Here is a 16345-nt window from a genome sequence, read left to right as displayed (position 1 = left end):
TGTCATGTACAAGTGGGGAATCGAAACCATGCTACATGTACTTGATAGACCTTGTGATCTAACATGCACACATTAAACCATTCGGCCACCCATTCCCCCTACATGAATACAGAGCATTGCTCTGAGAGCAGATAATCAGTAATGGCATATTTAGCAGTAAGCTTATTCCTACAAGGAGTCATAGACCTAAAATATGTACTAAAAACGGTAGTCACAGACCTAAAATATGCACTAAAAACAGTAGTCACAAATTGATGGGGTGCTCTCATAGTGTGCTATGAGGGAAAATTTGCCTGGACAGCGGCGTCACAGCCTACTCTTATAATATATTGAATTCTAAGGGATCTTTTATGAGCACGCCATTGTGTACACAGGACCTTGGTTTTTGTCCCATCCGAACAACTAGACAGCTGCCCTTGTCGGATCCTCCATCCTGAACCACTGAGAGGGTGAAACCACGCCGAAAAATCCTGATGAACTTTCTCGGCCAAGAACGGAAGCAGAACAGTAACATGTGACGTTATACCCAATTTCATTTCGTTTATTTGAAGATCAAAAAAGAGGGTGAGAAGTAGACATTCAAATACAAATGATATCGTCTATACCCTTCTTTTTTTCTCCCCAGATTTTGTAAGAAAGTTTGAATAAAAAATATTGGTGAAGGCATGTTGCATTGCCTGGCAACCTGTCTTTTTATGTTGAATAAAGAGAGAGATATTTTTAGAGATATCCTCTGTGAATAAGATAAAAAGAAAAAAAAATAGAAACTGTGCCATTGATCTAAAGGGTGAATATGAGAAGATCGGAGATTCTGTGTAAATATCAAATATGACATCTCAGGCCAACCAATTATGATGGGAGCTAGTATCTAAATTGGTAATTTTATCTTAAGCTGTGTAGTTTATATCTGGATGTGAAAGCCGAACTAGAAATGTCCTCATTGCACATAAATCTCGATAGTTTATCCAATCTATTTCTGAATGGTTTCGTCCTGTCATTTGTATGTAGTAATGGACATCACTTTCTGTGAGGTATATTTGGAGATCTAAATAGAGATATTGTACATAGTTCTTTTCTCATTTAATAAAATCTGAACTAATTTTAAAGATTTTTTTTAAAGATGCATTATAAGAGCTAAATCTGCCTATTAACAAGTCTTTCTTGGGCATCAAATATTATTAAATTATAATTTAAGACATTCTTTCACATGACAAGCCTATAATCAACTCACTAGACTATTGTATAGTCTAGATTTAAATGGATATGAACACCCACAAGATTTCAAATTTAACAATAGTCTTGGTTGAAAAGTACCGTTTCTACCATAATAAATGATCTATGCTACTCCTTCAAACAGTCATAACTCTGCCCAGAATAAAATAATTTGAATGAAATTTTCATTATGTTCATTTTTAATGATTGATTTTTGAAAGTATTATAGCAAGAACAGTCAGGGCCCTCTGTCTCGAAATATTAACTAAAGATAGAATCCAAATTTTAGTAGATACTTCAATTTTGATTGGCTAAGCACTAAAATCAGTCTAATATTATCCAATCAAATTACTAAAACTTTGATTTTGTCTTAGTTAAAACTTTGTGAAACAGTCCCCAGGTCTTTATATTTGGTACAGTAATGCATCTTTACAGATCTGATTGTCAATTGTAAGTAAAAGTTAGAGATTCCTAAAAATATCACATTTCTGACTGACAGACATTGTGTAACTGGAAAGTGGAAGGTCAGTTACAAGTACCAGTATATATGTATTGTGAGTTTTGCCTTTTTCTGATATGCACTATTGGTATTTGAAAGCCTACAGTTATTGAATAGCATTAAAAGTCGTCTGTCAGCAAAATAATAACAAAGAGGAGTAAGCCAATGACCAAGGAATTATTTGTTTTGTTTTTATCCACTCTAATCATTTTAAGTTCAGGTCCCAAGTTCACAAAGCATTCTCAGACTTAAACTTAAGTTAAGAATTTACTCAACTTTCAATCACTTTTTATGAGAAATATCTTTAATCCAGTAAAACAAAAATTTATACATAGTTTCTTATTGATGTATTTCATTTGATACATTAAAACAACAACAGTTTTATGTGGAGCTATATTTTAATTTTATTTAAATAAGGTGAACAATTTTGAGTAAATTCTTAACCTAAGTCTGAGAATGCTTTGTGAACTTGGGGCCAGGTATGACTTTTTGGGAGTTATATGGACAACTAATATTGTTATTGCCAGTCTGTAATTGACATGATTTCACAGTTGAAAGATTGATTAATATTATGTAATCTTGTATCATTTCTATACATACATCAAGTCTAGTTATGACATTATGGGTAGAGGTTTATTAAAAAAATTCATTGTCTATTAGAAGCAGGCCTAGAAATAATAATTATAGTTGTACCTGACAAAATGTCAGGAACTAGTTTTAACGTCAACTTCCACTTCACAGAAATATCCTTAAACAGGCATTTAAATGCAACAGCTAAATCTACCTATTGCATGTATTTCTTTAGGACTGAAATGTTATATAAACTATTAATTAGACATTTATTAACAAAACAAGACCATAATCAACTATCGATGGCATCGTATACTCAAGATTTTAACTAGATTAGAACGGTTCACCATTTAAAAATTTAATTTAAAAATGGGAAAGCGAGGCTAAGTCTCCTTAGCACACGCACATTGGTCTTTTCTGTAGAGCACCAGAAGTAAACCCACAATGTTGAGAAGCCACATATGCTTACACCAGTGATCAAAGTTAAACCACGACCACAAGCCAAAGATGACCGGCCAGCTAGAACCTGACATTTCTAACTTTGTGCTGGACATGTACATGTATTAAAGGCATCAATAAAGACGCAGATAAAAGACAAATCTGGCACAAGAGTTCCATCCTGTGTCTGACAAAATCTCATTCCATGTCTGGCAATGTATCTGATAGGTGGCTTATTTCCAAATTTGGTTAAAAATATGTAAACAAACCAGCACCATCCATAAGTTAGAAGAGTTTGGTAAAATCCATTGATGGACCTATTTTAGATCTGGACACAGATCACTAAAGATTTCCCATTGACTCCAATGTTAATTCTCGTATCTTAGACCGGCTCTAACTTTTCCCCAAATTTTCGTTGGGTAGAACGCTTTCTACCACAGATGGAGCAACATGTGGCAACCACTTGCCCAAAAGCACGTATGAGGTTCTTCATGAAAAACTTGAGATACACAAGCTGGAAGTAGAGACAAGTAAACATGCAATTTCAGGCCCTACATTTCTACGTAACCAACCTCTCAACTCTTGTATCCTTCCGCATCAAAATTATGAATATTCACCAAAACCTGGCAGAAAATGTATTTTCAAACCCTTTTCCTCAATTCTACACCAAAAAGTCAACAAAAATCGCCATGCAAAAGGGGGAAAAAGGAAAAGGGAGAGGAAGACTAAAAATAGCTTTGGCCCTTGTTTCGTGGGTGACGGCGTAGGAATATTTGGTGATCTGTGTCCTATATAGGGGTGAAACTTCAGGGATCACCAAAAGGCCTTTTTTATTTCCTTCCCATGTGTTCTGGCAACATGCCGGTGAAAGAAAATCAAAATCAAAGAATAACTGTAAAAATGATGGCCCTTTAAGTACACATGCTGCTTTATGTACACTGGTGCATCTCAGGTCCATAGGCCTTTTGTGCTAAAATTTAAAAATCTTTCTTATTAAAGGCAGTATCTGAGTTCTGTGAAAAAATTAGACAAGTAACAAAGAAACTACATACAAAACACTCATAATTTGGAATTTTTTTCAAAAATATAATTTTTTACTGCCATGTGATGAAAAATGTACAAAATTTACATGTAGCATCTCTCAAAATACCAATAATTTTCCACTTTTTTAAATATCCGGACGGACAAGAAATATATTTTTAGAATCTGTGGACAATATGCAAACAGAAAAAATGCAAACCAGTTGCAATGATTGTAATATTAGAGATCTATACTGAAACATGTATGCCTACCCCCTGAACATGCCACTGATTGAATTAATCTAATCTATGGTTGCAGAACTTACATTACCAAAGGAATCTGTCTAACAGCTATGTTTTACCATCCCTGGCTAACATATGCACATATAAACTAAAATAGGTGCAATAAATATGAATTATGGTTAAAAATAGTCCTTGATGAATGAAAAAAATGCCATATTTGGTCTATGATCACCCCTCTCTAACAGAAGGGTCACAGAATACACAATTTTCACAAATTTGGGAATATTTCAATGTTTCCAACATCTCAAACCTCAGAGGCATGTTACAAATTTGTATTGCAATCCTTGTGCTGAAGCAAGATGTCTGGAACTTTACATTAATTTCCTGAAAAAATGAAGTCAAAAAAGTAGTCATGACAGACTTGACAACATAAAAAGAGGCCTGAAAAGGAGAAAAATTAACATTTTATTGTTTTATAGGCAACATGAATGCAGCAAACACCACAAATGCTGGATTTTGATAAGAAAATATTGAACATTAAACTGACATTTACACATCTACACCAGTTTTATATCTGGGTCTGGTCTCATTGGCCTGAAATGCCTCAGGGTTCTACGTTTGACTCTGAACAAATAAGGGTTAGAAATCCTTGAAATGCACAAAAAAAATATTTTTGGGTGAAAAATAACATTCTTAGCTGTAATTCAACCACAAATTCCAATTAAGATCATTTACATGTCAACACAGGTGCATTTAAATCCCTCAAAACACATTAATAGAAAAGGGTGGGGTGGGGCATTTATTGCCTCTCTAAACAGAATGATGGAGTAAAAAATGTCTAGAAAGGCTGGGATATTGCTTCCTACATGAAGGAAATGCAAGAATTTAATGTTTCAAAGAAGAAAAAAATGCTTATTCTGGGTAAAATAGTGGCAAAATTGAGCCAACCCCTGTTTTGAACATTTTGTACAAACCCATCTGCTGTACATTATTAACTCAGTGTTACCAATTTTCAATTTTCTGTAGGAAAGCTGGAGCTATTTCTAAACCTGACAAACATGTAGATCCCATCTAAGTTATATTAGCAAAGAAAATATGGGCATTTTTAGACATTTTGACTCATTTTAGTAGTCATGAAAATATTAATTTCTACATCCAAATGGGGGGAATCTCAAGATTTTTTGTGAATATTCCTGATTTTTAGACAAAATTTGGTGAAATTTCAATACTGTTCATTTTATCTGTGCTTTCTGAGACTGAATAAGCCAACATTGGGCATTAGAATATTTTACTTACTGTTAAAAATTCAATAAAAATTGAAAATTGAGAAATTTGCAGTAAAATCACAATTTTTCTTCAAAACTTTGATTTTTTTTTTTTAATTAACTTTTTTTAGTTTTTCTGTAGCCAAACTATTTTATTCATATTTTCTGAGAATTTAATCTTCATATTTTCAAAACTAAGGCATATCAGTGACAGCCTTATCACACACAGACAGGACACAGATCACTAAAGATTTCCCATTGACTCCAATGTTAATTCTCGTATCTTAGACCGGCTCTAACTTTTCCCCAAATTTTCGTTGGGTAGAACGCTTTCTACCACAGATGGAGCAACATGTGGCAACCACTTGCCCAAAAGCACGTATGAGGTTCTTCATGAAAAACTTGAGATACACAAGCTGGAAGTAGAGACAAGTAAACATGCAATTTCAGGCCCTACATTTCTACGTAACCAACCTCTCAACTCTTGTATCCTTCCGCATCAAAATTATGAATATTCACCAAAACCTGGCAGAAAATGTATTTTCAAACCCTTTTCCTCAATTCTACACCAAAAAGTCAACAAAAATCGCCATGCAAAAGGGGGAAAAAGGAAAAGGGAGAGGAAGACTAAAAATAGCTTTGGCCCTTGTTTCGTGGGTGACGGCGTAGGAATATTTGGTGATCTGTGTCCATCTGAGAGAATCCAAGCCAGGAGGTTATCTCCCATTGATATTTTGGTTTAGTTGTCTTCATTAAATGTTAAATAATCAATTTGAATACATCTTGGCATGATCAAGCCATGAACAATTAGATATTAGGCCTATCCAAAAAATGCAAATGGTGATCAGCAGCGTTTGTCACTGACATTTTTTAGTATTATCGTTATGATTAAAGCCAATTCTGTATTCTATTATTGTTTTTGATTTCTAATCTTCAGGGAATTCATATCTTTGTGATCAATGGAGCTAGACTGCTGGAATTTTATATACCTCCATATTGATATTTGATAGCCCTTTGATGTTCTTTGATGTGCCACTCAAAATATTACTTCTTTTCTGATGCAGTCACATTAGTTTTTGTAAATTACATGTATTCCATAAATAGGGTAAAGAAGAACAACATTGGGTTGTGTTTATATTCTGTTCAATTCATTACTATTTATATATGGCAATGGGTAGGGGCTTTAGTAGAAAAATCTTAATTTCTTTGACTGCAATCTAATCTTGTGTATTTTCTATGAGTTCTCCAGTTAACTCAGGACAAGCAGTTAAATAAAATAAAGGTTTTAAATGACCCTGTTAGTCCCTGAATTACCTAGTTATGTTTAGTGGACATTAAACCCTAATCTCTCTCTCTCTCTCTCTCTCTCTCTCTCTCTTATATAAATTTTATAATTATTTAATGTTTAATTAAGAAGGATACAGAATGTTAAGATATATTTTCAGTTCATCAAATTATTGTAAAACTATCATATTGTTCATAGATTAATCTTAATCCACACTGAAATGTACTAAAAATTGATTATTTAAAGGAGCTAAATCGCTAATATTTGGGACCTTGAAGTTGACATGGGTCGCAACGCATATAATAATGTAATCTGATTGTATAGAAACTGATTTACATTCAATTGTTTCCGTTGACTCTAATTTCAAATCAATTATGTCCAGCGAGATACGGCATGAGTCTCAACCGAATAGAAATTTCAGTCTATTGCTCATGCTTTCCAGATAAGATATGGCGTCACCGTTTGACATGAGTAATTCACTAATTGAGTATGTCTAGCCTCGCTCTTTCTGGTCACTTGTTGCAAATGATGCTAAAACGCACTATGGTACATGATTCGTGTACCAATGATAAAATGTTTATTTTGTCTTAAATATTGGATATCAGAAGCCTGCCTTTTCCTGGTAAGATCACAACATCAACGTTGATTTGAATTGACAAATAATTCGTATTTTCAACGTGTAAGACTTTGGATGATATTGAGTTAGAGACTTAGCTACTTTAAACATACATTATGCAAGAGGTAAATCTGCCTATTGTAGGTCTTTCTTTAGATCTGAAATGTTATTTGAATTATTAATTAGACATGTACACGTATTAACATGAAAAGACCATAATCAACTCTCAATGCCATCTTATCTGTCCGATCTGCGGTTCAACGCCCATTGATGATTAACAGCAAAAATGGATAATCGGTAAAAATGACAATCAAGGCTAAAGTGATTTTAAAATAAGGTTTTCCCAGCTTAGAGTAAAGCAATTTGACTGAAATTTTCAGCATATTTTCTTTACAGTATCTAGTTTTTAATTATTATAGTGAAAACTGCCAGCTCTTTATCTAATCTTCCATAATGTATCTTTAACATTTAATTAAGAATGCCGAATGTTGAGACATATTTTCAGTTCATCAATCTTTCTTTAATATGAAACAATTGAAATTTCGGACCGATGTTCCCTTTTGAGATTTAACTTTTAAGGGATTATAAAACCCTCCAATGACAATCAGAGACTTTAATAAGTTAGTTTCATTTGATACATTCACATCAGAGCTGCATACAATAAGCAATTAATCATTTAAAGATATACATTATTCAAGAGCTAAATCTGCCTATTGTAGGTTTTTAATTTGGCTTTAAATGTTATATATAATATATATAAATTATTATTTTGTCATTTATTCACATGGCAAGCCTATAATCAACCCTTTAAACCATCGGAAGATGCAGAGGTGAACGGAATGAAATATGATCACCATTTAATGATTTAATTTAAATCTTGATTAACAAGTAACATTTCTACGATAATAAACAGTGTATGCCAAAAGTTGACTCAAAACTTCAAACAGTGATAACGTTTCTCAGAATAAAGGAATTTGGATGATATTTTCAATATATTAATTTTGAATTTAGGAACTATTATACATGTAGCAAGGATGGCCAGCTCTTTATCTAAATCTTACATAATACATCTTTAAGCTGACGTTAAGCTATTTCACACATTTAAATCTTTTTAAAACCGTAAACACTTTCTTGGATATGGTGTTAATTGTACTTGTACTGCTGTAGTGATTTGTTTGTTCAGTTGCAAAAGACAAATTTACACATCTGTATCAAATAATAATTACCTTGCCTATCTGTTAGTAATTAGATTATTCATGTTTAATTAACTGTTAATTTGAGTGTAACATATCTTATAGGGATTCTCCAACAAGTTCAGATAGTGCACAGTTCAATTTTCTTAACCATTGGACCAGCAGTTCTTCACTTATCTATTTATTATTAAATGGAGTGCAAATAATGTCAATGGTGTGAATTTAATAGATATTGCAAACATTTGGAACTTTTTTTAGTCTCCGATTCTGGTTCTCGGATACAGTACCTTTGCATCACATTTATAAGGGACGCGATTTTATTTTTCAAAAATAAGAAATAAAAACATTCTCATTAATTATGTCATGTCACATGTCATATATTCCCACAGTAAAGGGAAGTAACTCTTAAAACATTTTCTGTTTAAATCGTATTATTTTTTTTTGTATGGCCTTATTAGTGAAAGTTGCAACACATCTGGTAGCAACGCTCAGCTGTGATCCTCTTTTGCAATATAGTAGGATTTCATTAGTCTATGTGACAGTAAATAAATATTGGCTCATGAATGCAAGTGTTCGATATACTCATGTATTAGGAAGTTTGGCTAACCACACTTTTTCTGTATCTGTTATGGTCTACATGGGCGTTAACAAACATAGCCTTGTTAGTATAATTGACATGGAAATTAAAAGAGAGTTCTAAAAATAATTAAGTTAAAGATGTCTTGTTTATTTATATGCAGAAATTCTCGTTCATTTATGCGCACAAATAAAGTAAACAAGAAGTAATTGATTTCCGGTATTTTTAAAGATTACGTATAACGTACTTTTTGACATTCAGTCATTGTGGTTGATAAGCTAATTGTTTTTATTAATTATAGGTGATTTAAGGAAATTATATGGCTTAGTAAGCCAGCAGTTGGTCCAGGTCACCATAATAAGACACAACCCATTTGTATTAGTCAGCATTTCTGTATTATGTGACTCAGGTGGTCGTTTATTATTTTCTTAGATAAATTTTCCAAATATGCAAAAGGCTAGAATTTAAAAAAAAAAAATAATATACCTTTTTTCAATGATTAGTTACTGATTCTGTAATTAAAACATCCTTCATTCTTGCACTGTGTAGTAAAACTGCCAATTTTGTCACAGCCCACTCCTCGAATACCTTTCCCCTCAGGCTTTTTTTTCCTGTCACTGGAGTTGACATGGTTTATATCAGCTGTAAGCTCATACAGAGAGACATCCAATGATAAACATGACTATACATGAGGCCCCATGATTTATATATTTTGTTTCAGGCACACACTTCACTCGATTTTAAGACGGTTATAAACAAACACTAACTTGTTGTTAAATAATGTCAGCGTTGTTACGCAAAAAAAAATAATTTGCCAATTATTCTAATTAGAATATGTGAAACATTTATAAATGTACAGTTGTGTTGTTAAGGTATGTGAGGAATTTGTGACCGTCAAACCATAGTGTGTGATTTAGCTAGCAGTGTGTGCCAAACCAAGCTTGACCCAGAACAATAGCCTCCTCTAGCCTGCAGATTAAAAAACGAGGGGTCTCCTAGCTAACAAATACCCTTGTGGTTAGATAAAACTTGGTTCTGGGCCAATGGATTGTCTTCTTTTAATTGTAAAGGAAGAGGTCAATGTTTTAGCCAGTCCAGACTGGTGTTATATTCTGAGATAAGACTTGTCTTGTGTTTGGATGTGATATACATTTATATACCCCTACTTCTTATCAAAGGGGTGTGTCTTTTCTGTGAAGCTTTCCACCTTGACTTTAGTGTGGTCTACTAGGGGGCACATACAGTGTGGAGTAATTCAGTCAGTGGTTTAGGACAATTAAGAGTGACTTGTCAGGCCTGTCCTCTGTGGTTGGTTGTAGTTTGCTGCTACGCACACACACCTTAAAAGTTAGCGTGATTAATGTTTGTTGTGGCTTGTTGACATTGATTATTATTTTGTTTGGCCTACCTAGTCATAGATGCAGTAGTAGAAAGTTTGTGACTCAGTTGACTGACACTACAGTTTACCTGGACAACTCAAGAAGCTGGTTTAGTGAAAACCTTCTCTTCAAACAAAAACCTTATCTACTTATTCGGGTTATTGAGCTGACTAAGGCAGCCATCTTGGTTCACCTTTATTTTAGGGTGTTTTTCGTGAAGTGCTTTGAATAATTGATTTGATTTATTCTTGTTTCGTATAACTTTCGGATTATCTAAAAAAATTAAAATGGAGAGAAATCGAAGATCCAAGTAAGTTTTTTTATTGTTTCATTCTTAGTTTTTAATTCTATAAGTTTTAACCTTAATTATTTCACTTATAATCAATGATTTGGGGGGGGGGGGGGGTTAACACTTTTAAGGAGACAAAAATTTGATGCTGTAATGTTTATTTGTTGTTTCATAAAAATTTGTATTTATTAAATGTTTTCTGGTTTTTATCAGTCATGAATGAAATATTGATGAAGATAGTTGTAATGTGTGAAACTAGATAACATAATTTATATTATAAAATATTGATGATATACATTTACGCAGTATTTTAAATGGATTTATTGTCTTCACAAACTTTATAGATGATTTCAGGCTACAAGTAACAAACTTTTAAAGAATTAAAAGAATTTTTATAAATTTAATTTGTCAGTAATGTCAATGGCCTATATAGATATTACCTACATATGTACTTGTACATGTGGAGTACATACGGGTAATCGACAATTCGACAATTAGACGTAGAAAAAATTAATGGGGACTCTTAGTTCACATTTACAATGTCACCTTTAAGTGGTTATCAGTTCTTATTAATCAAGCTATTGAATTTGTTGGCATAATATTTTTGGGTAAATAACTTTTGAAATAGTCAGAGTGCTGGCCCTAGGGCGGTGCAAATCTTTGTGGTTTGACAGGGCTCACAACTTATAAGGGCTGGAAAATTTAACAGAAATGTTTTTATTATAGATTATGTATTTGATACGAATAAAGAACTAAGAGTAATAATAGTAAAAACCGTTGGTCTGTAGGCATATGGTTACAGGTGCACTACTTATAGTAGACCTACTTGTTACAACGATCTACTAAAATAGAATTACTAGAATTGGAAACAATTTGACTTGTCATGGAAGGCTCGTACAGTCTTCTCTGCTGTCCAAATATTGATGAACACCAAAACACTGAATATTTACTGATATAGTTTAGTTACACTAGTAGCGTAATCAATGATAACTTAAACATATGGGGGGGTTGGATGGCTGAATGGTTAGCGTGCGCGCGCTGTATCATGAAGTCTGTCATTGAGTCGACTGGCGTGGTTTCGAATCCCCGGTTGTACGTGGCAAGGAGTAGGGTCGCCTGTCCAGCCTCATGGGTTTTCTCCGGGTCCTCCGGTTTCCTCCCACTGCTAAAGACCCCTACGCGCAAGCGAATTATGTAAATAAAATTAAACCATATGTTAGTCCCGAAATGACCTAGTTTGTGTCGAGTGGACGTTAAACCCTATTTCTCTCTCTCTCTCTTAAACATATGACACAATTATATGGAATACAAATTACTTAAAAGTTTATTTCTGGTGACTTTTTGACAAGTGTTCTTGTCTTTATCAAGCAGAGAATGTCGCTTAAACAATTTAATAAAAGATCGTAATTTATCATTTCTTGTTTAATGTTTGATCTCCTCTTGTACATATGACCTCCTTCTTCTATTAGTGTTCAACGTCCACTTCCACCGATGGTGATATGGCAAGTTGTCTTGCAAGAGCTTCCACCAATGGTGATATCATAAGTTGTCTTGCTAGAGCTTCCAGCAATGGTGATATGGCAAGTTGTCTTGCTAGAGTTTCCACTGATGGTGATATGGCAAGTTGTCTTGCTAGAACTTCCACCGATGGTGATATGGCAAGTTGTCTTGCTAGAGTTTCCACTGATGGTGATATGGAAAGTTGTCTTGCTAGAGCTTCCAGCAATGGTGATATCATAAGTTGTCTTGCTAGAGCTTCCATCGTTGGTGATGTCGCAAGTTATCTTGTTAGAGCTCAAAGCGCGACACTCTAGACCACTCAAACATCCCAATTCCCCTTGAATGACCTGATCTTGTTGTGATATATACTTGTCAACTGATTATAAATACACATTCTTTCTAAATAGATTGAATAAATTGTGTCTAGATCTAGGAATGTTGAGTCTATATTATTCCCAGCCTAGATTGTATATGATATTGTATAGCATAGATATTCAGGTAGTCAGACATTATTAATAATATCTACTAGATATTGGTCTAGGCACACCTGTATTTAATAGTTACAAATTTAGGTCAACCATTTCTTAATGAATTATGTATACAATAAAATTGAATTTAACCGAATTTACTTCATATGTTGTTTATAAGGGAGTAACTTAATAACCTTTTCACACTTAGTATGTCCGGGGTATTTATTGGGGACCGGGACATTGGGCTTGTGAATCTCTGTGTTTTGATGATTAATAAAATTGAATCTAACCCAATTTACATTACAAGAAGTTTGGAGAGAGAGAGAGAGAGAGAGAGAGTTTAAGTCCACTCCACACAAACTAGGTCATTTCGGGACTAACATATGGTTTAATTTTATTTCAATAATTCGCTTTCGGGTAGGGGTCTTTAGCATTGAGAGGAAACCGGAGGTCCCGGATAAAACCCACGAGGTTAGACAGGCGACCCTACGCCTTGTCGCGTACAACCAGGGATTCGAAACCATACCAGTTGACTCGATGACAGACTTTGTGATACAGCGTGCACACGCTAACCATTCAGCCATCCAACCCCCCGAGTGACTTAATAACCTTCTTACAATTGTATGTCTGGGGGGATTTATATGGGGTGGGGGGGTATTGGGCTGATGAATATCTGTGGTTTGACTATTAAGAAAATTGATGATCAACTATGTAAACGAGTTATGATTTCTTTTTTGATAAACTGGCTAAATGTAGATGTAGTGAATCAAATGTTTCATATATTTTAAAAGGATCTTTGTTAAATAAAAACAATTGCAAGTTTCTATAGACGTATATCATGGCTGTGGTTCGTCATTTGCAAGCCTGGAAATAAGGCACCTGTCACATACAATGTCAGACACAGATTCAGGCTTTGTCAGGGTAAAAACCAATGGTGCCTGTCATTTTGTCCATCACCGATTTGTCTTTTTTATTGATATTATTAATACATGTCCGACACTAAGTTGAAAATGTCAGATACTATTTCATTAGTGCCTGACATTTTGTCAGGTACATCTAAAACCGTTATTTCCAGGCCTGGATTTTGAAACCTGTGCGAACAATAATATTATGAAAGTTGAATATGTAACAGGGATATATACCGGTGGTGGTGCTGGGTATTGCCACTGCTGTCACGATACAAAACGTATTATGATTCAGGTGCTACGATATATGATTTGTATCACGCTTTATAACCAGGTCTATATTTACCAAGAAAACAACAGGATAAATGAATGATTAATGTTTTCAGTCCTGCTGATGTCGAAGAAATAAAAGTTGTTTTATATCACGATATTGTTGTGGATCAAAATAAGGACCAGAACAATTTAAGAGTGTTTGTGTACCTATTGATATTGTGTGATGTAGATAATTAAGAGTGACAGGTTACTTACTGAAGCAGCAAAAAAAAAAAAACTTAAAAAAGAATCGCAATACATTGATTCATCAGGAGATGGTTTATCGCGATACATATAGATTCAATGATATATCGTGCCAGATCAGTCATAAGATGATTCGTTTCTGTTCAATATTTTTCATCCTCTGCATGGAAAATTAAATATTATCTCAAACTTGCAAATGGCGATCAGTAGCTTTAAAGAAGTTGTAATGGGGGCATTTGGGAGTTAAATAAGTCAAAAAACGAAACCAACCAAGGATTATGATCTGTCATGTATAGTTATGTCAGTTACAAGACTTGCTTGGTGCAAAAATTGAAGACCTGGTCCTGAAGTAGAAAGGTGGGGACAGGGACAAGGAAGGGGGTTCATTGGTATAGTGATAAAATTTAAACTAGACAGTTTGTAAAATAGAAAAATTTGGATTTATCTTGTACATGTCGATTAAGTCAGTTACATGTACAATGTACATGTCGAGTAAAAAAGACAGAAATTGAAGACATATAGGATTTGGGGGGGGGGGGGACGGGGTTATAGTAATATATGAATTTAAAAAGATAATTTATTTTATACTGTTGCAAAATAGCAAGAAACATAACAGACTTTTAGAGAATTTAGGGTAATATTGTATAAACATTAATCTATTGACGAGAAAGGAGGTAAATTAATCAATAAATAAAAATGATGATAGAAATTCTTTAATCTACCTGTCATATTGATGACTCATCATTATATCTGTCATCATTATAGTCTACCTGTGTGTCAGCCGATAATTTACAGGTATGTGACTAAATCAGGTGTTTCTTCTCTTTGTGTGTGACATAATAATATTCTTTACTCTGTGACATTTCACTTGACTTTCTCTTTCAATGGTAATAAAGAGATTAGAGGTACTTAGCACACCTATGTGTTCTGGCTGTTCTCGTTAAGCCAGGTACCTGGAGATTTGTCATTGTATTATGACATTATCTTATTATGACTTAAGTGTTCATGTCACAGGGCTTATATGAACTGGATAACTTGTGTCGTTTTGCCTGTATCTACATGTATAAGATGAGGCTAATAAACTTTTATTGCTTGAAACTCAAGACGTTGATATATGGTAAACTGTGTTAGGAAAACAAATGGTTCTGCAAGATAATATTATGTTTGGTACAGAAATTTTAAAGCATCAGCTGGCGTGGTTTCGAATCCCCGGTTGTACGTGACAAGGAGTAGGGTCGCCTGTCCAACCTCATGGGTTTTTTCCAGGTCCTCCGGTTTCCTCCCACTGCTAAAGACCCCTACGCGCAAGAGAATATGTAAATAAAATTAAACCATATGTTGGTCCCAAAATGACCTAGTTTGTGTCGAGTGGAAGTTAAACCCCATTTCTCTCTCTCTTTAAAGCCTCAGATCATTATTTCCATCTTTCAGGCAATAACTAATTTTTCACTCAATATTAAATATTGAAAATAAAACCCCAAATATCAACGGTAGACATCTTGGATTCAATCAGATTTAAACGAGGCCCTTGTAGAGATTTTACCCAACAACTTATTTATATTGTCTGTAGGTAGAGGGGGCTGAATATTGTGAAAAGGTCTGTGTGTATATATATATATATATATATATACATATATCTGAATTTTAGTTCTTCAGGAATACCTGAAAGATTAAAGAATAAATAAAAAATGCTAATTAAACACAAACAATTGGTTGCTATTGTCAAAAACTCATGCTTCCAAATTTTGATGTTTTAAACAAAACAATTCCCGCAAGGCAAGACTCAAGAGAAAAAAAAATGAAATGGGGTTTAACATCCTACTGATCTGTTCCAACTGGGCTAATGAAGTAGGGCATACGCCATACAGAAAAACTATGCTATACTATGAGGGAAATTTTGTCAGGGCAGCAGTGCTACAGCCTACTCTTATCAAATTCCAACTGCTAAGGGATCATTTACGTGTACACCAATGTGTATACAAGACCACGGTTTCCATTCCATCCGAATGACTAGACAGCTGTCGAGGCCAGAGCTTCTTTTCTGCACCACTGCCAAGGGAAAACCATGCCAGAAAATCGCATTGAACTTTCTTTCTCGGCCAACACCAGGAGCGAACCCACGACCTTCAGTCTAGCAAGCTAGTGTCTTACTCACTTAGCCACCGTGGCTCCCCATAGAGACTCAAGAGAGTATTTACTATTTAGATTGGTTTGGCCTCAGGTAAGGTGATTTATAATAAATATATAATAGGACTAAGCTTGATGTTAATTATATAGAAGATGCATGTAAATAGATCCGATAAGTAAATAATTACAGGTAACCTGAATTATATACATGTATACAGGTAGTCAATAAGACTTGATTTCCG

General features: G+C 34.2%; 1 protein-coding gene across 3 annotated transcripts in view; it reads left to right on the top strand.

The window, feature by feature from the left end:
- LOC126822229 (protein numb) overlaps nucleotides 1-16345 on the top strand; it is a 76398-nt gene that overhangs the window by 931 nt on the left and 59122 nt on the right. Inside the window, exon 1 of one of the 3 annotated variants that reach the window (XM_050550990.2) lies at nucleotides 10110-10606. The exons of 1 other annotated variant lie outside the window; for it this stretch is intronic. In XM_050550990.2, coding sequence (XP_050406947.2) covers nucleotides 10584-10606 — 23 coding nt within the window. In that variant the 5' untranslated portion in view covers nucleotides 10110-10583. Of the gene's footprint in view, nucleotides 1-10109; nucleotides 10607-16345 lie in introns of those variants that run through there. One more of the 3 variants, XM_050550989.2, reaches the window with a different exon arrangement.

The sequence above is a fragment of the Patella vulgata genome, chromosome 5 (assembly GCF_932274485.2).
Source record: "Patella vulgata chromosome 5, xgPatVulg1.2, whole genome shotgun sequence".
In the NCBI taxonomy this organism is placed as follows: Eukaryota; Metazoa; Mollusca; class Gastropoda; family Patellidae; genus Patella; species Patella vulgata.
This window is presented reverse-complemented; position numbering and strand designations above follow the sequence as displayed.